Source organism: Musa acuminata, chromosome BXJ2-9 (genome assembly GCF_036884655.1).
Source record: "Musa acuminata AAA Group cultivar baxijiao chromosome BXJ2-9, Cavendish_Baxijiao_AAA, whole genome shotgun sequence".
NCBI classification, from domain to species: domain Eukaryota; kingdom Viridiplantae; phylum Streptophyta; class Magnoliopsida; order Zingiberales; family Musaceae; genus Musa; species Musa acuminata.
In genome coordinates, this window is record NC_088346.1 from 1,812,965 (window position 1) to 1,833,781 (window position 20,817).

Consider the following 20,817-nt stretch of genomic DNA (forward strand, 5'->3'; position numbering starts at 1 on the left):
GCAATCTAATCTGCAGAAGAAGAGATCCATTCCCTCCCATGTGGTATGCTACTAACAAATAGCTCGAGTTATGAGGAAGCAACATGAAGTACGGCACACCGTACTCGTTAGGCTTGTAGAGCTGACAAGCTCCCGAGTCAACTGTTGAGGTTGCAGGAAAGTGATTCTTCCGTCACCTAATGCTTCGCAAGTCATCCACAAGAGTGAGAGACACCTACAATCTCACGCGCAGCAGACCTTTATTCGTGCTGCAGAGAAGACATTAAAAGAGAGAACCTTTGCAGCCAAATCAGGAGGTGGAAATATAGATGATAGGAACATGGGCTTACGGGATAAACCTCAGTCCGAGTCGAGGAATTCATCGAGGTAGCCGTGCTGGAAGATCTGGAATGAGGTGCATGATTGCTGAGACAACAAGGCAAGCAAAGCCGATGGCACAAGGGTTCTTTGACATGCCAATTCCAATTCCCATGCGCATGGGTTTTGGTGCGAAGTCAAGCGTGGAACGATGAAGGTCACATCACATGATCACTCCAGTTTTGCCTAACAAAAACAGTCATGAAGCTTCGGATCTAAGCAATGGCCAGACGTATTAATCCAAGTCTGTTTTATAGGGCAAAGTCGTTTAGCTGAATCTGGTCATTATGCATTAATGTAGCCTTAAATCATTCGGTCAACTTTTACTGGCACTGAAGGAAAAGTGATCAAACTTGCATGAAAAAGGAACTCAGATATCTACAATTGCAAGCCATGATTAAAAGGCTACTCAACTGGAACTTCAGTTGTGAAAACTACTATATTGCAAGACTCATGTTTTCACTTTTAAGCTCCTTTTTCTTTTCTTTTGTTACCTTTTTGTTTATAACAGCAGTTTCAAGAATCTATATTTAACAGTTTTTATTTATAACAATTTCTATCTCAGTTACAGTATTTTTTAAATATAGTAATTTTGTTCAAAAAATTTATGATGCACTTTAACTCAAGATCCAATAAAAAGAAGCTCATATAAAAATGTTTTTTATTTTATTAATTTTAAAATAAAAATAAATAAAATTATATTATTTATAATATTTTTTTAATATACTTAAAACATTTATACATGTAATACCTCGATTAGTTGCACATCTAAATGAACAAGATTGAGATCGACTTATAAGGATTCGATAAGTGTATTATTATTAATTTCAGTTTAAGCATTTCGAATTGTAATTTAGGTTAAATGAAGTTGATAGGATAATCAAACTTAACTTGTGTTTGAGTCGATCTCCTCTCGACGAGGATGATAAATCCTTGAGTCAAAAAAATTATAATATCTTAATTAATTTGATGAGTGCATTATTATCATAGGGGCTAGTTATTATGGATGGAGTCAAAAAAAAAAAAAAAAAAACTTAAACTTAACCTTTTGTAGGAATTCATCCTAATTTTTAAGAAAAACTATCGAAATAAATTACAATAAATTTGTAAATTATGAATTAATACTCTGAGATATGAGAGCTCTATGACCCGAGGGTACACTAATGGCATGGAGAACAATTTCACAAGTAGTAAAGCATAATATCTCAACAAGAATTAGGTTCAAACAAAAAATCTATGGTGTTCTCCTTTTAAGGCTTCCATAAATGGAAATCATTGACCATCATACGTGATGGATGCCAACATAACCTCGCCCTTCAAATAGGTAGCAATAAAAATCTATGGACGCACAATATTAATTCGGACGATCCATCAACCATAATTAAAGATACTTCCCATTTGACTTATGCGAAGATTTTGGTAGGTAAAAGACCAATGTTAACCTTGATCGATCCTTCCTAGATATTTGACCCAAAATTCTCATCACATTTGTAGATTTTTTTCCTGAAATGTTTTGATGTAAGATTCTTAGTGGCAAAAGTATTTACTAGTGCTAATAAGTACATTCAAAATATATCAAATGATATTTTGAACTCATAAACCTTAATAAATGGGTTTGATATATCATTATCAAACTAATATTTAAGAGAGAATCATTAGCGTTATAATAACATAGTATAAGCTCTTTGCTTAATTTATCGCTTTGTTTCCATGTTTTGGCTTCCTTCAACCGTACATATGATTAATGTTTGTGACAGTCAAAATTAGCTGCGTGCATGGCAAGCTTGTACGGACATGCACGTACATTTCTGACTTCGCCACGCAATAATAAACCGACAAAACCGCCACCATCCCTGATCTGTGACCGTGCTGCTCTTCGCCAACCCTTTGACCTTCCGTAACATTGATTGATCCATGATTTGTGGTGCCCGCAATGTGACCTAACATGATCCACATCGATCTTTGTATCTCGAGAGCAATAAATGGTGTGAGGAGTTTTGGAATCACTATAAATGCACCCTCGGCATCTCTGTCCTCCCCATTCTATCCTGCACATCACAGATATCTCTCTCTCCGATGGCACAACCTTTGGGTGGTTCAGTTCTTGCAGTGCTCTTCTTGCTTGCCTGCTCCGCCATGGCGATGGCGGCCTACAACGTGGTGGACTTCGGCGCGAAGCCGGACGGGCAAACCGACGCGGCCAAGGCGTTTCTGGCTGCTTGGGAGGCCACCTGCGGGGCGAGAAAGCCGGCGACGATGGTCGTTCCGGCCGGCAGGTTCCTGGTGAGCCAGGCTCTCTTTAAGGGCCCCTGCAAGAACGCCGGCATGAAGATGGTCATCCAGGGGACCCTCGTGGCTCCTCCTGGTTACAGCGACATCACGCAGTGGATTACGTTGAAGTACGTCGAAGGTTTGTCCGTCTATGGCGGAACGCTGGATGGGCGAGGGCAGGCGTTATGGGCCTGCAAGAAGGCTCGCCGGAGCTGCCCCTACGGTGCTACGGTAGGCCAACTCTTCCGGACCACGAAGCAATTTTGGTTTCTTTTCGTTGGAATGTTGTCATTTGAGCCGAATTATGCCGACGCAGTCATTGACCATCGGTCAGTCGAAAAACATCCTGTTGAGCGGCATACGTCTGCTCAACAGCGAGGTCTTCCAGATGTCCATCTTCTCCAGCACTGGCGTCACAGTGAGGGGTGCAACGATCACTGCCCCAGGGGACAGCCCCAACACCGATGGCATCCACGTCCAGATGTCCAGCTCCGTCACGATCAGAGGATCCACGATGAAGACCGGCGACGACTGCATCTCCCTGGGACCTGGATCGGCCCACGTCTGGATCGAGAACATAAAATGCGGCCCTGGGCATGGCATCAGGTCAGCAACTTCGCATTTACACGCTACTGCTTGTACGTGATCTATTTCTGCTGCTTTGGCCGTTCGATTAAGCTTTGGTCTCATGGCGCGGACGCAGCATCGGGAGCCTGGGCAACGCGGCGCAGGAGGCCGGAGTGCAGAACATAACGGTGAGGTCCGTCGCGTTCACGGGAACGCAAAACGGGGTACGGATCAAGACTTGGGGGAGGCCGAGCAACGGGTACGTGAAGGGGGTCACCTTCGAGCACGCCGTCATGAGCAACGTCCAGAATCCTATCGTCGTTGACCAGAACTACTGCCCCAGCAACATCAACTGTCCCGGCCAGGTGATCGACCTAAAACAGAGCCATCTTCATCACAGACGCACACACGCATCTAATCTTGTTTCGTTATGGTTGCAGAGCTCCGGAATCAAGATCAGTCAGGTGAACTTCCACGACATTAGGGGCTCTTCGGCAACGCAGGTGGCGGTGAAGCTGGACTGCAGCCCGAGCAACCCATGCAGTGAGGTCTCGTTGAAGGACATCAAGCTCACTTACCGGAACAAGCAGGCGCAGTCCTACTGCAGAAACGTGAAGGGAACAGCCTCGGGGGTCATGAACCCACCCAGTTGCCTCTGAGCCATGGCACCACGCCAGGCGTTGCATGCAACCAGCATACATGTATTGTATTTTAAGTCCGTCGTCTCCGGCTGACATGTCCCGCGAGCACCGGAGTTCCGGTGAGGGGAGCTTGGCATGCAGGTCTTGTAATCATGTTGTTGTAATCTGGTACGGTAGTCATTTGGCATTGATGTGAGAACGACTCAGCAGTGAAGCATACTTTTAGCTGTGTATTACAGCAGTTGTATTGATTTGTGATATAAGAAAGATGTTTCGGTGTCTCAGTTGTATTGATGTTTCGGTGGGTCAGATGTGACAATAATAAGATAATGCATCAACAATTATTTGAATATATTTGATTAGTTGATCCGAAGCTCGTTCTCTGTCCCCGAGAACGCTACCGACGTCACCGTGATGTTCTGAGCTCCGGCCTCCGACGTCGTGCCGCCCAGGCTGCCGATGCTATGCTCCACCACCACCACCACCACGACTATTCGTTAGCGTCTCTGTCCTTGATCCGGTCATTCTTACCATTTTCGACATAGGAGAGGAAAGGAGACGAGCACCTGATTCCATGTCCTGGGCCGCAATCGATCTTCTCGAACCAGTCATTGGTGGATCCTTCGCCCATGGGGATCCAGTCGTCGCCGGTCTCTATGCTGGTGTCGATCACGGCCACGTCGCTCGATTTCTGGACGTGGATGCCGTTGGTGTTGGGGCGATGATGGTCGCGCCCTGTATCTGGATGCTGCTGCTGCCAAAGACGGCGATGTGGAAGAGCTCACTGTTAAGAGAGGTCAGGCCGCTGATCACTACCTTCTTGGATTCGGCTATTGTCAACGACTCCAAAACTCCATTAGATCTTCCCACTGCAATCAAGGACAATTAGTCTTGTGAAGGAGGCCGCAGATGGGATTACCATGGCGCGCTGAGGACATCTCCGGCCGGCCTTCCTGCAAGCCCAAAAGGCCTGACCTTGGCCGTCAATGGTGCCTCCGAAGATGGACAGTCTCTGAACGTACTCAAACGGCAACCAGTTTGTGGCAGCGGTGAGGCAGAGAGCGCGACGAGAGTCCCGTCGACGAAGATCCTGGTCGCGTTGTTCTTGCAGGGACCCTTGAACGTGGCTTGGCTGATCAAGAAGTGGCCGGCGGGCACGTAGATGGCTGCAGTCTCGGTGGAATTGCAGGCGGCGGCCCATGCATTTAGGAAAGGCTTAGCTGAGTCAGTCCGGCCATCGGGCTTGGCCCCGTAGTCTGATATGTTGTAGCTTGCCATTGCTGTTGCAAGGAAGAAGACACACAGCATCATCCTGTGAAGAAAGCTCAGTGCTGGTGCCATTGCAAGGGACAGATCAAAGGATATGGTGTCAAAGGCTCGGAAGGATATGATGAACAGGCGGCATTTATAGAGCTGCATTGACTGTTTGATGTTGGGAGTAAGAATCATGATGAGCAGTGCAGCCGTTACCTCAAGAAATGGAAGCTGGTTTGGTGCTTCATTTCTTGCGTGAAGAATCTGCAGCATTAATGGGGAGGGAAATTGCATGGCTGTGGCTCACACAGCAAGATGACCTGAGATTGTTGTTACCGTGATTTGCAGATGCAATCTTGCATATGGCATGTTCTTCAACATCCACTTAGGACCAATCGATCTTTCCAACTGGTCGAAAAGGGGATTGGTGGAGATGAATGCGCTTGGTTTGATGAAGAGTTGCAACTTCTATTTCATTGATGAATTTAATGCCACATAAATCTCTAAAGATGTCGATACAGTCTGTTCACTGAGATTATGAAATGAAAGGCCAACAGAGCAAAGTTTCAAGCTATGCAGCATTTGTCCCTATCAATCATTTTTCATTATATATATATATTATAAAAAATAAATAATGAAGTTAAGATCTTTACTAACTAAGCTTATATATATATATATATATATATATATATATATATATATATATAGGGTAATGAATACTTGTCATATAAAACTTGATGAGTGAATTTTTCCCTCAGGGATTTGGTGCTAAAATGATAGATGATTTTACGAAATTCGATGGACTGGGGTTTTGCATACCATGGTATGATTGGTATGAAAATATTCACCATATCAATATGCATATTTTATTTAAATTTTTAAATAAAAAAATATTTAAAGATATTTCTATGTATATATGGAATAGAATATAATGGATTTCACGTTGTTTTGGCAAATCAAAATGGCATCATCGAGTAACTCACGATATAGAAATAATACTGTTTTACCGATCAATGATGACATGGCACATTTCTATTGGTTGTTCATGTGGTGGACCCGGTCTGGCCCTAACAGTGGGCCCATGTTCCTCATCTGGGTAAGGCTGGGGGCTCGGGTCTACTTAAAGCCCATCTATTCCTGGATCATCACTTGTGCCTACGCAATTCGGTTTACCCAGATCTCCGTTGTAGAGGAGAGTCAATTAGATTTTTCTAGGACTCACTTGTGGGACCCTTTTGTTATCCAATAACAAAGGAGTGTAACTAATCGGGTGAGAGAAAATGATGGCAGTTTCGTTCTCCATAGTTATATAAGCGGAGCGCTAATGGAGGGATCTCCAATCTCGAGTTTTCTCTTATCTTCGCTCACAAGTGCCCCCAAACGTGTTCTTGCTAGGGTTTCCTCCTCCCCTTCACTGTTGCTGACGCAGCCATCGATGGGCTTTGGATTCGATCGTCGAAGATCAGTCGCTGCCGCTGATGCCCTTGAGGTATTCTATCATTTCTATGTCCGCTGATACCGATATCTTTTCTGTGGATTCATCTTATCACTCTTTGTGCGCTCCTGTAAATTTTGCTTCTTGTTCATTTCCGCTATCTTGAGTAGATTTAGGGTTTTGTGGCTGTAAGACTAGTTGTTTTCTTATTGGTGGGCTGCACTTTTGGTGGAAAGTTGGTGATCGGATATGGTGAAAGCCCTGAGTGGCGTTTTTGGAGAGGAAAGGGGAAAAAGATCCAACTTATTGTGTGATGTACATGTTTCTTGTTTGCTCCTTTTATTGTTCTCTCTTGGTCTTGAGTTGCTTGGTTTTTCAATAGATACTAATTGGGAGAAAGGAATCTTGTTACCAATTTTATACAGTATGGATGTAGACGATCTGCCTAATGCCGTGTCTCAGGTTTACATATAGGCTTATTGTATAGTTTTTTTGTTTATGTTGTTTTTATTTCTTTTCCACGTCGTTGTAAAAGTTAATCAGTCCGTATATGTAAAAGTTAATCTTGATGGTTTTCTCCATCTTATGATGGTTGATCTTTTTTTATTATATTAACGAGCTGTTCCTAAGCTCATAGAAGGATTGTTCTTTTTTTTTTCTGGAGGGAGAATTAAAGCTTTCAGATAGCTGGTCGAATTTTGATGCTTTGCATTGCTGGAGAAGATCAGTGCTATTTGATACATGAGATTCATGTTCTAATATTGCATAACAAGAGCTAGTTATCTGCTTTATTTTTTCATTTGTTGAGACAAAATCATGAGTCAAACTAAGAACCGTCAGTTTCCCTTTTATTGTTTCAGAAGAAGTTTCTTTAGGTATTTCTTGACCTTTCTTTGTAAAAATAATCTGATCAATCCACCTTGCCTTGGACCAATTCAAAAGATTTTTGCTCGTTCTATTCTTGGTAGGAACTATCTTACCTTTTAATGAATATAATTACTATTATTTATTCTGTGATTTCTAGTATTCTCACATAATCAACTCAGTGGCTTCTTTTTTTTGGATATGCTGTGTGTGCGATTGTTTGGAATGTAATTATGCTATTGGCTGGATACGAACATGTGCTGCATGCTTCCTAAAACCTTTTCTTTTAACAAATCTCATAAAAAAATATGCTATTATGATTTGAATTACTATTTGGATTGTTTCGATAGCTGTTGTTAAAGGCTCTTTAAGTTGCATGGTTCTATCTCATTTATGGTCTTTCTATTTCCATATGTATGGATCTTGTGTATTATCATTTGGATTTTAGAGAAGTCAGTATGTTTCGTTGATGGTTCTTTCTAGTTGCAGCCCTTGTTTGTTATTTTCTTAATCAAGTTGATGGTCTGTTGAATGCATGGTGCAGTATTGATTACTAGAACATATAATTTTAGAGTTGCTATTGTGTGGGTAGAGATATGCTTTGTCCCTTCTTGGTAATTCTCATCCTTCATTTTTGAAGTTTTGATCATATTAAAGTATTTGCTGTTTATAAATGTACTTTGATTGACAAATGACAAAATTATCGAGTTTGACATCATATTATTAGAGTGGCCAAACATTTTGTAATATTACACGAACTCGGTGGTTTTTTTTCTTTTGCTTGAGATGAAGTTTATTCTTGACAATGAAAGGTGATCTCCAGATTCAGATCATATTCTTCTGCTTAACATCATCTGTATATGATTCTAAAAATCATCATGTACTTAAAAAATAAGTGGTCCGAGGAAAAAGGTATATTCAGCAGATGGAATAATTTATCATTTATCGTTTTCAGATGACCAAATAATATATCTTTTTTTTAATGTCTGATTTGGATGGATATTAGTATTCACAGATGGAAATACCAAGGGAATCAAAGAGGAACTGGTGATATATGTCATGTACCATTTGTTTGCAATTTCATGTTACATTTATGAAGGTTTGTTTGATTTTGTCATCTAAAACTTAGCAGTCCTTTTCTCAAATTGTGATCAATAAAAATTAGCATAATCACCTTTGATGTGGTTGCTTAGTTTTGTAATGGTGTTGTAAAGGAATGAAGTTCATTGGTGAATGTAGCCTATTTAATATTTCATTACAGGAAAAGATATCAGTTTTTATAGTTGTAATGGTTGGATTATGTTCATCTGGAAAATCAAGGGACTATTATATTGGAGTTACATGAGCTTCTTTGTATTTGGATGAGAGTTCTGCCGAGGAAGTATTAGGACAAAAGCAATAGGAATGTATACAAGGCACCTGTTCTTTAAAAGAAATGCTTCTGAAAAGGTTTTACTGCTAGATACATAGTATTCCATACGGATGGAATGACTGTTGTTGGCACATCTCTTGAGCTGTGCTCCAATTTTGTTTTTTAGTCATCTATCGCTATGTAGCAATTGTGATGCCTTGTTGCTGGGGATTGCAAAAGCAAATAGTGACAGAAAAATTATTGTTTTTCATCTGACTTCGTTTCCTTCTTTTTTGTTGTAAATGCCAAGAGAGAAGATAAATCAGGATAAGTAGTTGTGCCATTTAATGGACAGCATGAACTGATAGGTACCATTTGATATATTTGTTTCTTGTTCTCATAAACATATCATGCTACTTTGAATTTATGCCCTTTAAACCTCACTAGTTCATAACACACATCTTTGTTTATTTTTGAACTGTGATATTTTTGAAGGCATTTATTGTTCCCTAAACTCATTCAAAAGCCATCAAGATCATGTTTCTTAGTTCTCTTTGGCGTTTGAAAGAATAACATTCATAGATCGTGTTTCTATCTTGATGCCTGATATTAGTTTCAGCATCTCAAAGTTTTTAATTCACACACTGTTTTTGTTGAGTTCTGCAGGTATCTTGAAGGCACTTGATATATTTACAGCATTTGCCAATCTTGTCTGTGGGCAGTACCTAATAAAAGTATAAGCAGCTTAATCAGATGGAGTCATCAGAGGAGGGGCAAGCCTCTATGTCCTACAATCAGGCATCACAGCAGTTTTCCTCCAGCAATCAGTCTGGACAGGTTAATTTACCTCCCATCTTTCCTAGTCCGTCTGCTCTTAATTGGGGATCACAAGAGAGGTTATCAGCAGAGAGAAACTTGGCTCAAACTAGGATGCAAGTTCCTGTGCCCGTGATACTAGGGTCTCAGCAGTTTTATTCTATGGTTAACCAATCCATACAGATCCAACCATCATATAGAAACCTTACTCCGATGCCTACCTCTGTTGGCTTGGGTCAGATATCGTTGTCAAATAGACAGGTTCTGGGTACACAATCATCACTTAACACCCAACCAACTATGTCTGCTAATCTTGCTGCACTGCCATCCTCATCTATATACAAGAGGCCTACCCTGATTCGTGCACCATCCAAGGTTCAGAGTGTTCTGCCCATGAATATGGGTTCACAATTGTCATCAACAAATAAGCGCCCAGCACAGTTGGAGCCACCTCGAAAGGTCCAATCCGAGTCATTTGAGTCTGTAAGGTCAAAGCTACGGGAGTCATTGGCTGCATCACTGGCTATGGAGTCTGACCGGCCGCATAAACAAGAAATTGCAGAAAAGTGTACTTCTAGTGATGCTTCGAGCACGATACCAAAAGTAATAACTCCAATGGTTGAGTTGAATTCAGAAGCTAAAAGTGCTTCTTCAGATAAATCTGCTCTGGAAACTGTTCAAAATCAAGCTGGTGATTTACCTTCTAAAGAAAATGCAAGCACTGACATTTTGTTAGCAAGGTCTGATGTCGATGGTCTTCAGCCTAAGGATATATTGTTACAGAAGGAAGTGTCAAATGATAACTCTTTAGTTAAAGATGAACTTTTGCAGGGTCATGGACTCTGCTGGGTGTCTAATCATGGTGTTGGGACTGTAGACAATTCAGCAAATCATGATCATGATAGAAAAAGACTCAAAATGACAAATGAACAGGAAACAGCTGATAAGGAGACAACAGTAAGAAATGCAGGACAGCTGGCATTTAGGATAGAAGCAGAACTGTTTAGATTGTTTGGAGGAGTTAATAAGAAATACAAAGAGAAGGGTAGGTCCTTGTTGTTCAACTTAAAAGATCGTAATAACCCAGAGTTAAGGGAACGTGTATTATCTGGTGCAATTGCACCAGAACGTCTTTGCACCATGACCATCGAGGAACTTGCTTCAGAGGAACTTTCACAATGGCGATTGGCTAAAGCAGAAGAGCTTGTGCAGATGGTTGTACTGCCAGATTCGGATGTTGATTTAAGGCGCTTGGTGAGGAAAACTCATAAAGGTGAGTTTCAAGTTGAAGTTGAACAAGCAGAGAGCTTCCCGGTGGAGGTTGAACTTGGGACGAGTGTCCTCTCACAAGTTCCTTTGAAACCTAACAAAGAAGTTAAAACACACTCGTCTCTAGTTCCTTCGAAACCAAGCAAAGAAGTTAAAATACAATCAAAATCCAATCATAAGTCTGATGAACCTAAGGCATTCAAAAGAAGGCCGTCAGCCAGGAAAATTGATTCTGCTGATCAAAATCTCCCTGGTGATATTGAAATCCTTAGCGAGAAGGCTGATCTTATGCAAGAACTCATGGTGGATGAATTGAAAGATCCAGAGTTGCTACCTCCAGTAGTTTCTCTAGATGAGTTCATGCAAGACCTTGATTCCGAACCTCCATTTGGAAACCTGTCAGTGGATTCTTTACAGGAAGTTTCCTTGGAGCCCGAGGAAGCTTCTGAATCAGACAGCGTGGAACATAAACAAAATGCTGCATCCGGAAGCTTGGGATCAAAGTCAGATTCTTCACGAGGTGGCTCTCCTTCCAAGCAGCTTTTGTCACAAGAAGGCAAGCAACTAAAGTTGGACTCTGCAGATGCCACATCTAAAGATCCTACTACAACCAACCCTGAAAAGGTGGATGTGGAGTGTTTGAAAATTGATGATAACGTGAAATCTGGTTCTGTTGATATTCAGTTAGATACCTGTCTTCCTGAAGTTGCATCAATGAGTGATAAAATATGGGAAGGTTCAATTCAGTTGAATGTTTCTGCATTTGCTACAGTGATTGGCTTCTTTAGAAGGTCTATCATCAGTTTGACTTTGTCATTATTAAATACTTTTTGTTCCTTTTCAGTAGCTTCCATGTCCTTCTATTTTATGTCTATATTCCCCTCTGTGACATATTTCTGATTTTACTAATTGTGTTTGCCAGCCACATTGCCTCTAGAAGTTCCTTTATGCTTAAACTTTCATGACAATTCCTAGTGTATCTGACTGTTAATAGAAAAGATGTCAACTGAAATCAAAACTCTACTTATGACAAGCTCCACAAATATTATGGTTGTGGTTTGGTTATACATGTTTATCTTTGATCTAGAACTGCAAAGGTAGGTTGACTTAGTTATTTAGATTCAAGCAAGTTTTTTGTATGTCAAATATTTAGAATAGTGTTTTACTGTAGACCGAGATTGAAATTATTTTAATATCATATAAATGGCAATTGAAATGTTGTTAAGGAATTTAGTAATATAGATGACCTATGTCACAGTTTGATGGGATGCAACTCCTGTGATTGAACTAAAAACTCATTAGACCATGGTTATTTTCTGTAAATTCATTGCTAGGGAAAATATAGATTGAACTAAACAAATCTTTATAAACTTTCTACATAATACATTTAGAGATTGTTTTTCTCTATACTAGTAACACTCAGGTAAACAGTTAACAACATTGGCAATTATGAAAATTTGATTGTTCTTCTATTAGCTAATGTAACTGGTACATTGGATAAGATTTAATATAAGCGTTCAACTAACCTTCCATTTCTTTGTTTGAATATAAATTACCTTATGTTTTATTGAACAACGAGTCATAATAAAAATCTATGATATGCTATAATAATTCCAAGTCCATTACTTAAAATTAAGCTACTAAATCAACATGGAGTACTTGTAATCTAGGTAAGATTATATAAATCTTAATGTAGGCATAATAAGGAATTAAATATTGCAATGTGTTGATATTTTCCCATACTGTTATTCTGCATACCAAACATACTGAAATAATAATGACAATTAAAGAACCTTTTGAAACTCTGAGAAATGTTATGGACCAAACAATGTATTGTATGTCATGATGTACACAACTCCATTAGGAACTCAATAAGGAGAAAGACGAAGGGGCAGCCATATAGAGAAGAAAAGAATGATCCATGTCAATGTATCATTGTGATGGTGACATGGTGTCTTTCAAGGCTCCAAATTAATTCAAGCAACTTAATAAAACTTTGAAAATCTGAAGTTGCTCAATGCAAAATAGTAGTCGAGTCAAATCCTGGACAATGCAAAACTGAACCCAGTGGGACTGCCATAGATGCGCTTGATTACTAGAAGGTCATTCGTTTGACCTGTTTCGAAAGTTTAGCAATTTTTGGCATTCTTGTATCTTAACAATTGACTGATCTTGAGATCCTTGCTGCCTTGTTTCATATTTGTTCTTGTTTGCCATGTATTTTGAAGAAAAATATAACACTTGGTCAAATGTGCTTCTAAGGTCTTCTCTTTAACATTGATAAAGATAATCCATCTCTTTGAGATGTCTTGATATTGATATTGGTCTGCATGTCCTTTGAGGTTGTTAATGCTTTGTTCCTAATCTGCTTTTTCAGTGGTGAGAAAACATCGACACAGGAATGGCCTAGCTTTCTTGAGATAAAGGGGAGAGTGAGACTAGATGCTTTTGAAAAGTTCCTTAAAGAGCTTCCTTTGTCTCGAAGCCGTGCAATCATGGTATCTTTTCAGCTCAACTGTTGTTTTCTTGAAGAATTTGGATTTGATGCATTTATGACTTTAACAACTTGATGAATGAATGAAAGGCAGGAAGGAATATATATTCATAAAGTATTTCAGTTCCTTTACTTCTCTAAATTGTTCCTTCTCTATCAATTGAGCTATGTTGCATCTGCTGGAGGACTTCAGATCAGCTTGTGCTGCTTTACCATCTCAGCTAATGGAACCAAGTATCAAGTTGAATTCATAATTTTGCACCACACTGGCAGCTACGCTATTATATTATAAAAAATTTCATTAATCAAATATTTTTATATTCTGGTTTTTTTAACTATTTGATACCTCTACTTTTTATGGTGTTGCATTTTAATTTAATTTGTTTTTCTTTCGTTTTTTTCTCATCTAATTTGAAGAATCCCACTAGTTTGTGTTATTGATAAGACATTATTTAAATACACTTTTTGAATTTTCTTTCTGTACAGTTTTCTGGAAACTTCAAATAAATATAGACGGACAGTTAAGGAAGTTCAACATAAATATTAGACAAAAGTGTGGTGAGAAATAGCTGCTTATGGCGCAACTATTAATTCTTGCTTGCATTTGAGCTTATGTTTTGCTAATGTAACTTGATTAGGAATTAGAGGAAAACATACGATAGAGATATTTGTTTTGACCAGACATTTGCATGACCGGATATATATATTTATTTACTATTTAGATTTGAAAGAAACATATTGGTCTAAAACCACAATGTGATTCTGTCCGTGAATTTTTCTGTACTAGCAATTTCCCACTGTCATTTGTTTGACTATCTAAGTTGGACATGACAGTGGCATCTCTTCGCAACATTTTCAATTCCAGTCATGTCTTTGTTGTGAATTCAATTCACAACGCGAACATACACGAGATTGTTTGATTGGTTAGAGTGCTGCTGAAGCTCGTAGTTGTCTTTTATTAATGTCATCATGTGATTCGCAGATTGCACAGTTTCGTTGGAAAGAGGGATCTCCTGAGAGCGGACGATTGAACCTGCTTGAGGTAGTACATTTGGAAACATCTGAATCAGGCTTTTAGATGCTCAATCTTCTGAAGCTTTTCCTAACCGCATTCGCTGCAGATAATTGACTCGTACATCGCGGATGAGAGGGTAGGATTTGCAGAGGCCGCCCCAGGAGTGGAGCTGTACTTCTGCCCGCCGCATTCAAGGACGACGGACTTGCTCGAGAAGCTCCTCCCAAAGGAGCACGCCGAAGCACTTCCGACCATTGCCACCACGGATCTCATCAGCTTGGTCGTATGGAGAAGGCCCCATTCCACGATATCACCTCGGCTCTACTCCCATCACAAGCATGGCAGTTCTAAGAAGCAGCACAGCTCAAGAAAACAGCAATCCCAGCCGCTGCCGCCTGAAGACTATGCGGACGATGACGTACCACCCGGCTTCGGCCCCGGAGAATACGATGACCTTCCCGAGTTTGATTTTGTTCATGGCAGCTCGCAGACATCTAAACCTGCTGCCTCCGTGACCCGCCCCCATGTGTTGGCACCGGCTCGGCCGGTAGATCAAATTAGAGAACTGATACATAAATATGGGCACACCGAAAGTGTCAAGAAACCTCCCTTTGATGTACGCCCTTGGAATGACGCCCATGAAGACGACGATGATATCCCTGAATGGAAGCCTCAATATGATCATCGGCTGCAGCCAGAAACACTTACGTCTTCACAACCACCGCCACCACCAACACAGTTTCATAATTACCAGCAGCCTACTTTTCAGTCTCTCCATGTAAACCATCAAATCCTACCAGTGTCACCGTTACCCAATCGTCATGCTTCGCTTCACCAGCCTGTGGGCCTGCAGCCACCTCTGCCTTCTCAGATTTTAGTGATGCCGACCTCCTTAAACATGCCGCCCGGGTGGCAGCAGTCCCCGCTGCTGCCGCTCTCGGGTGGACCAGCTGATATAACACTGGCTGCAGCCAATGCATGGCAGACTTCTCACTACAACGCGCAGGTCAACGCCGATGGCCGGGTGTACAGCTTGCCCAACGTAGGAGGAGCTGCGCAGAATGTGATGGGTTGGCGGCCGGACGTCTTCGGAAGTCGGGGGATGTAATGATCCGTAGCAGCAACACAGTCTTGTGTGTAACTCATTTCAATTGTTTTTAATGATGTTTTATCTCGTCCGGCCATGGGCGCTAGGAATCCAGCTTTTCTTTCCTTCTCGCTTTGTTGGCAGCTGCTGAAACGATCCAAGCTTTTCGCTTTATTTGCAGCTACTACTTTAATTAGTACAAACTCTTGCACCGGTGGATGACTTCAATAGTAATTCAACTTGAGTGATGATTTGCATGACAAGTAGTAGCATCGGCAGTCCCGTTCGAGTGGTCTCCAAAAATTTCCTACTCCCTGCAGAGCGCTACAGTGACTTGGCCTGTGAACGTGTAGAAATTCTGCAATGGCCTTCTGTTGATCGAAATGGATGTGAATATATATATGCACATTATATTTGCTTCCTGTAGTTTTGTGGATTAAAAGGCTTTTTCTGATGTTTGAACCGAAAAAAGAGTTCTCCTTTCGTTGCGTGTATATTCTGTACTCCTTTCTGAAATAAATAGTTCGGCATTGACCGTGTCATTTCTTGTTGACTTGCATCTCAGAAAAGGTGGAAAGCCACTTGTCATATAAAAACCAAGTCAAGAAGATTTAAGTGGTCGACCATTTCTGAGATCCACACAACAAATCCTACCTCTTTGTTTAGCTGAGAGAGTCGTCACATACCACAGCCTGGATGATTATCGACATGCTTAACCAACTGCAATTGCATTTGTTCTTTTCTTTTGCAAAGGGGAAGTGGTGAAGGGCAAGTTCTCCATTTCGCTCCAGCTTTATAGTTATAGATCAAGAAAACCATAGCCCGCTTAACAGATCTGTGGCAGATCATAGATTATGCTACAACCTTGCAGTGATTAGACTATTAATCTGTGACAGATTATTAGTCTAATGTAGATATGGAACCCAAGGTCAAGAAGGCTGCATTGATGCAGAAATTTCTTGGTGGTAGCACCATTTACAATTTCCCGACTTGAGAACTAGCAGTTGGCATGCATCTTGCTCCTTTCAATACTTTTACTAGCTATTAATGTTCTGTAATCTTCTTCTCAGCTTCTGGTCCTCACCATATCGAGGACTTCACTCACAGCCCCTAAAAGATGCAGCATTGTCTTGATGATGTCCATACTCCACAGTCCACAGCATGGAAAAGGAAAGTTCTATTACCATAATATCAGTTTCAAGTCTTCTAGGTTGCAGTAGGTTTTTGTTCTATCTTCATGAGGTTCCTCTCCAGCATGATTCCATGGCTATGGCTGACCTAGTTTTCTCTGGAAGAAAGAGATTTAGAAGTCCTAGCCAATTGTCTACTTTCTCCACCTTTTTCTTTTTCCTTCATTTTGTGTGTGTTAAGAATCAACATCTTTCACTATGATACAAGAGATTCATTTTGAAGATTATGCACAACTATAAGTTCCAGGAACAGAAAGCAGAGATTGGAGTTGGCAGGTCCAAACAAACCAAATTGTCTGCGCAAAGACCTGTTTCAGCAATGCTCCATGCTTTAGCTTTTGTAGATCCTCACAATTATAATGTGATCTTCAAGAGTGCTTCATCCTTCACCAACCAAAACAGCATTCTATCTGTTAGTTAAGTTTCAATTGAGTGGAGAAGAAACCTACAATCTTCCTCATCAACCTTCTTAAGTTTAGTAATTAATCCATCCCTGTCTGTCTTGATGAAAAGTAAACATAAGTCAAAGTGATCCTTCAAGCAATATAAGCTCAAAAGAAAACCCACTTTGCCAGCTCTTTGCATTGGCTTACTTTTGATCGAAACCAGCTTGTCAAAGTGATCCTTTTGATATAGATTTGACACTGTCAATGAGTGGCCATGATCGATTCATAAAGGCAATGCAGTCATGCAATGGGTTGTGCAGGTTGTGGTGTTCATGCGCACCACTAAAACTATTTCCTGCCACATCTCACATCATGGAATTCTTCCATTCTTCCGTGTCAGGTCTCTCCTACATGTAAGTCTAAATCTCCATTTCGCCTTGCGATCTCCCTTCACCAAACCATACTCGCGGATTGTGTTCATGTTGGAGTCATCTTCTTCGCTCGATGCATCGTCTGTCTTCTCGATCGATCGTTCTTCCTCTTTATGAATTCACTGAGATTTGTAGGTTGCTACCTTCTAGCTAGCACCATGCTGTGACAACTATGTCCATCCGAGCTCACCGCACCACTTTTCTTCCCTTGGTTCATCCCTCCGTATCCCTTCTCTCCACGTACAACCATGATCTCCATCTTCCGCTCCTTCCTCCGTTGCTTCATTCGAGCATGCAGATACATCATCCTCTGCAGAGAGTTCCTCGACTCTCTAGCGGTGGAGATCTACGAGCTCAAAAGCAAGAGAGAGGATGTCGAGAGAGATGTCGTCAAAGCTAGGAGAGGGGGGAAGCAGCCGAGGAGCCAAGTCATGTGGTGGTTGGACCGGGTGGAATCCCTCGAGAGCAAGTTCGCTAAGATCAGCACAGAATTCGAGCGAAGGTTGATGCTTCCGGGAAATCTTGCACCAAATGTTTGGTCGAGCTATCGGCTCAGCAGCAGTGCCGATGAGATGATTGCCGAGGTACGCTATTTGAAGAGCAAAGGATCCTTCGACCAGGTCGCTGACGAAGTGTTCCCCGATCGATTCGAGGAGGTGCCGAGTTCACCGACTGTGGGCATGGACTTGGTTCTGGAGCAGCTGCGTCGGGTCTTAGAAGATGATGCCGAAGGCGTCGTGGGAATCTACGGCATGGGCGGCGTCGGTAAGACGGCACTGTTGAGCAGATTCCACAACGAGTTCCTCGCTGATGCGACCCATCTCGACGTGGTCATCTTCATCGATGCATGTAGAGGTCTGGGCGTCGATCGCATTCAGAGAATGATTGGGGATCGTTTGGGCTTGTCAAGGAAGAACAGGGGATCGCAGGAGGAGAAAGCTGCAACCCTGTTCAGGGTCCTCAACAAGATGAGGTTCGTACTGATACTGGATGGCGTTTGCCGTTCTCTGGACCTTCGAACGGTGGGAGTTCCCATTCCCAAGCGGAGATCGAAGTGCAAGATCGTACTGGCGACGCGAAACGAAGATCTCTGTGACCAGATGGGCGCGAAGAAGAAGATCAAGGTAGAAGCCTTACCATGGGATGCGGCCTGGAAGCTGTTCACGGAGACGGCAGGCGAGGAGATGATCGATTCCCACCCGGGAATCCGGCGGCAAGCGGAGATTTTGGTGAGGAAATGCGGTGGCTTGCCGCTCGCACTCATCGCCGTCGCGCGAGCTCTGGCGAGCAAACGATCTCTCGAGGAGTGGAAGCATGCGGTGGCGATCATGAACAGCGACCCGGCCCAGCTTCCAGGCATCGCAGAGCATGTGCTTCGTCCCCTCAAGCTCAGCTACGATCTGCTGCCCGATGACACATCGAGATCCTGCGCCTTGCACTTCGCCTTGTACCGGGAAGGCTGTCGCCTTCACCAGAACTTGCTCCAAGAATGCTGGATCGGCGAGGGAATTCTGGGCGACTTCGAAGACGTCGAAGAGGCCAACAACAGAGCGTGCTACCTCCTCGGAGTTCTGAGCGCGGCTTCGTTGATCGACAGAGTCGACGCAAATGGCTACACCAGGATGCACCCGGTGATCCGTGCCACGGTCTTGTGGATAGCTTGCGAGTGCGGGAAGAAGGAGAACAGATGGTTTGTGCGAGAAAGGGAAGGGTTGACGGATGCACCGGACGCGGAGACGTGGGCAGGTGCGACGAGACTAGCGCTGGGGGACAACGAGATAGCCGTGCTACCTGAAGCCCCCCAGTGTCCTGATCTCGTCTCCTTGAAGCTCAAGAACAATTTGGGTATCGAGAAGATACCTGACGGCTTCTTCGGGTTCATGCCATCACTCGCGGTCTTGGACCTTCACTCCACTTCCATCAAGGAGCTTCCGCCGGGGATCGGCAATCTGGTTGGGCTGCAATTCCTCGAGCTCTGTGGAACCAAGCTCAAGTCGCTGCCCAAGGAACTGGGAGCTCTGACCAAGCTGAAGTACTTGGGATTGAACTGGACGGTCGATCTCGCCAGCATTCCCGACGGGCTCATCCGTGACCTCGGTCAACTGCGAGTCCTGCGGATGATCGTGAGCTACAGGTCGTGGAAGGCCGGCTCGAGTGGCGATGGCGTGGACATGGGGGAGCTGGAAGCGCTGAATCGACTGCGAATACTGGACATCACGGTGGGAACAGCTGCGGCACTGGAGAGGCTGGCGCAGTCGCGGAGGCTGGCGCCGGCCACCGTGGCGCTGCTGATCAAAGGCTGCAGAGACTTGAGCAGCATCGAGCTGCCGTCGGTTATGGGGAAGAACATGAAGCGACTGAAATGGCTTCGGGCATCGCATTCGAAGGAGTTGGAGGATGTGGTGATCGGCGGCGGCGGCGGCGGACTGGAGAATCTGGTTCTTGAGCATCTGCTGAAAGCTAAGATCGTGTGGCGAGGGAGTCACGGCCAGAATCTTCGTGGCCTCTACATATATGGCTGCAACGGGATGGAACAGCTGATCTACCACAAGGAGGACGAAGAAACCGAGGATGGCAGAGCTTCGGGGGGTGTCGCCATCGTCCCTTTTCCCAACCTCACGGAGATTGCACTCCGCGGGCTTCCGGAGCTGAAGAGAGTGAGCGAGGAGAGGAAGATGCTGGTGTTTCCCTCACTGGAGAGCATGGAGGTGGCGGAGTGCCCGAAGCTGAAGAAGCTGACGCTGGTGGCGGAGAAGCTGAGAGAGATCAAGTGTCAGAGATCATGGTGGGATCAGCTGGAATGGGAGGAGGAAGATGATGCGACCAAGTCCGCGTTCCAGCTGATCATGAAACCGCTGCAGTGATGTCGATGCGTCTACCGATCTCCATTTCCATTTGTCTTGGAATGCTTCGTTTTCATTGCGTGTGTTTGCTTCATTCTTTTGTAATATAATATGTGTAATATAATATGTGAGGACACTGATGCATTTTATATAATACGATTTTGAATTATAAAAAAAAAATATTTGTGAATAATTAAGTGTTGTTTAAAAAAATAAAAAAAATATTTTAAATAATATGAGTAAAATAAATGTTTTAGTTAGAAGAGCTGATATAATTATTATTAGTAATTGATCTACGATAAAAAAAAAAAAATTATATAGTTGACCTCAAATGATAGAATAACTTTAAACTTGAGAGACATATGGATCCGATAATATCTAATATCGAATGATTACTCGATCGTCATGATACTCGAGTACCGTCCTAATGATTATGTGACCAAATATATTTCAACCCAATTTAATGTATTAAGCTCATTAACTCCGATATATAATAAAATTCAAGCTCTCATTTCCTGTACAGGTTTAACTGAGATATAACAGAGC

At 42.5% G+C, this 20,817-nt stretch overlaps 3 protein-coding genes across 3 annotated transcripts; all 3 read left to right on the forward strand.

Annotated features, from left to right (window-relative positions):
* Positions 1-2,386: 2,386 nt before the first annotated feature.
* Positions 2,387-4,117, forward strand: LOC103996768 (polygalacturonase). The gene is made up of 4 exons (XM_009417755.3): positions 2,387-2,859; positions 2,945-3,234; positions 3,332-3,560; positions 3,636-4,117. Exons 1-4 carry the CDS (start codon positions 2,434-2,436, stop codon positions 3,852-3,854), a joined length of 1,164 nt encoding a protein of 387 aa, XP_009416030.2. The 5' UTR covers positions 2,387-2,433; the 3' UTR covers positions 3,855-4,117.
* Positions 4,118-6,428: 2,311 nt separating this feature from the next.
* Positions 6,429-15,649, forward strand: LOC135622353 (uncharacterized). The gene is made up of 5 exons (XM_065124126.1): positions 6,429-6,579; positions 9,407-11,616; positions 13,203-13,323; positions 14,302-14,361; positions 14,441-15,649. Exons 2-5 carry the CDS (start codon positions 9,494-9,496, stop codon positions 15,440-15,442), a joined length of 3,306 nt encoding a protein of 1,101 aa, XP_064980198.1. The 5' UTR covers positions 6,429-6,579; positions 9,407-9,493; the 3' UTR covers positions 15,443-15,649.
* Positions 15,650-17,979: 2,330 nt separating this feature from the next.
* Positions 17,980-20,774, forward strand: LOC135622355 (disease resistance protein RPS2-like). The gene has a single exon (XM_065124128.1). The coding sequence runs from the start codon at positions 18,001-18,003 to the stop codon at positions 20,290-20,292; it is 2,292 nt and encodes a 763-aa protein (XP_064980200.1). The 5' UTR covers positions 17,980-18,000; the 3' UTR covers positions 20,293-20,774.
* Positions 20,775-20,817: the final 43 nt, after the last annotated feature.

Coding starts and splice junctions, on each gene's coding strand:
- LOC135622353 (XM_065124126.1), top strand. CDS start 9,494: ATGGAGTCATCAGAGGAGGGGCAAGCCTCTATGTCCTACAATCAGGCA. Junction 13,324..14,301: donor CTCGAAGCCGTGCAATCATG/GTATCTTTTCAG, acceptor TGTGATTCGCAG/ATTGCACAGTTTCGTTGGAA. Junction 14,362..14,440: donor GACGATTGAACCTGCTTGAG/GTAGTACATTTG, acceptor CATTCGCTGCAG/ATAATTGACTCGTACATCGC.
- LOC135622355 (XM_065124128.1), top strand. CDS start 18,001: ATGATTGCCGAGGTACGCTATTTGAAGAGCAAAGGATCCTTCGACCAG.
- LOC103996768 (XM_009417755.3), top strand. CDS start 2,434: ATGGCACAACCTTTGGGTGGTTCAGTTCTTGCAGTGCTCTTCTTGCTT. Junction 2,860..2,944: donor GCTGCCCCTACGGTGCTACG/GTAGGCCAACTC, acceptor ATGCCGACGCAG/TCATTGACCATCGGTCAGTC. Junction 3,235..3,331: donor GGCCCTGGGCATGGCATCAG/GTCAGCAACTTC, acceptor GCGCGGACGCAG/CATCGGGAGCCTGGGCAACG.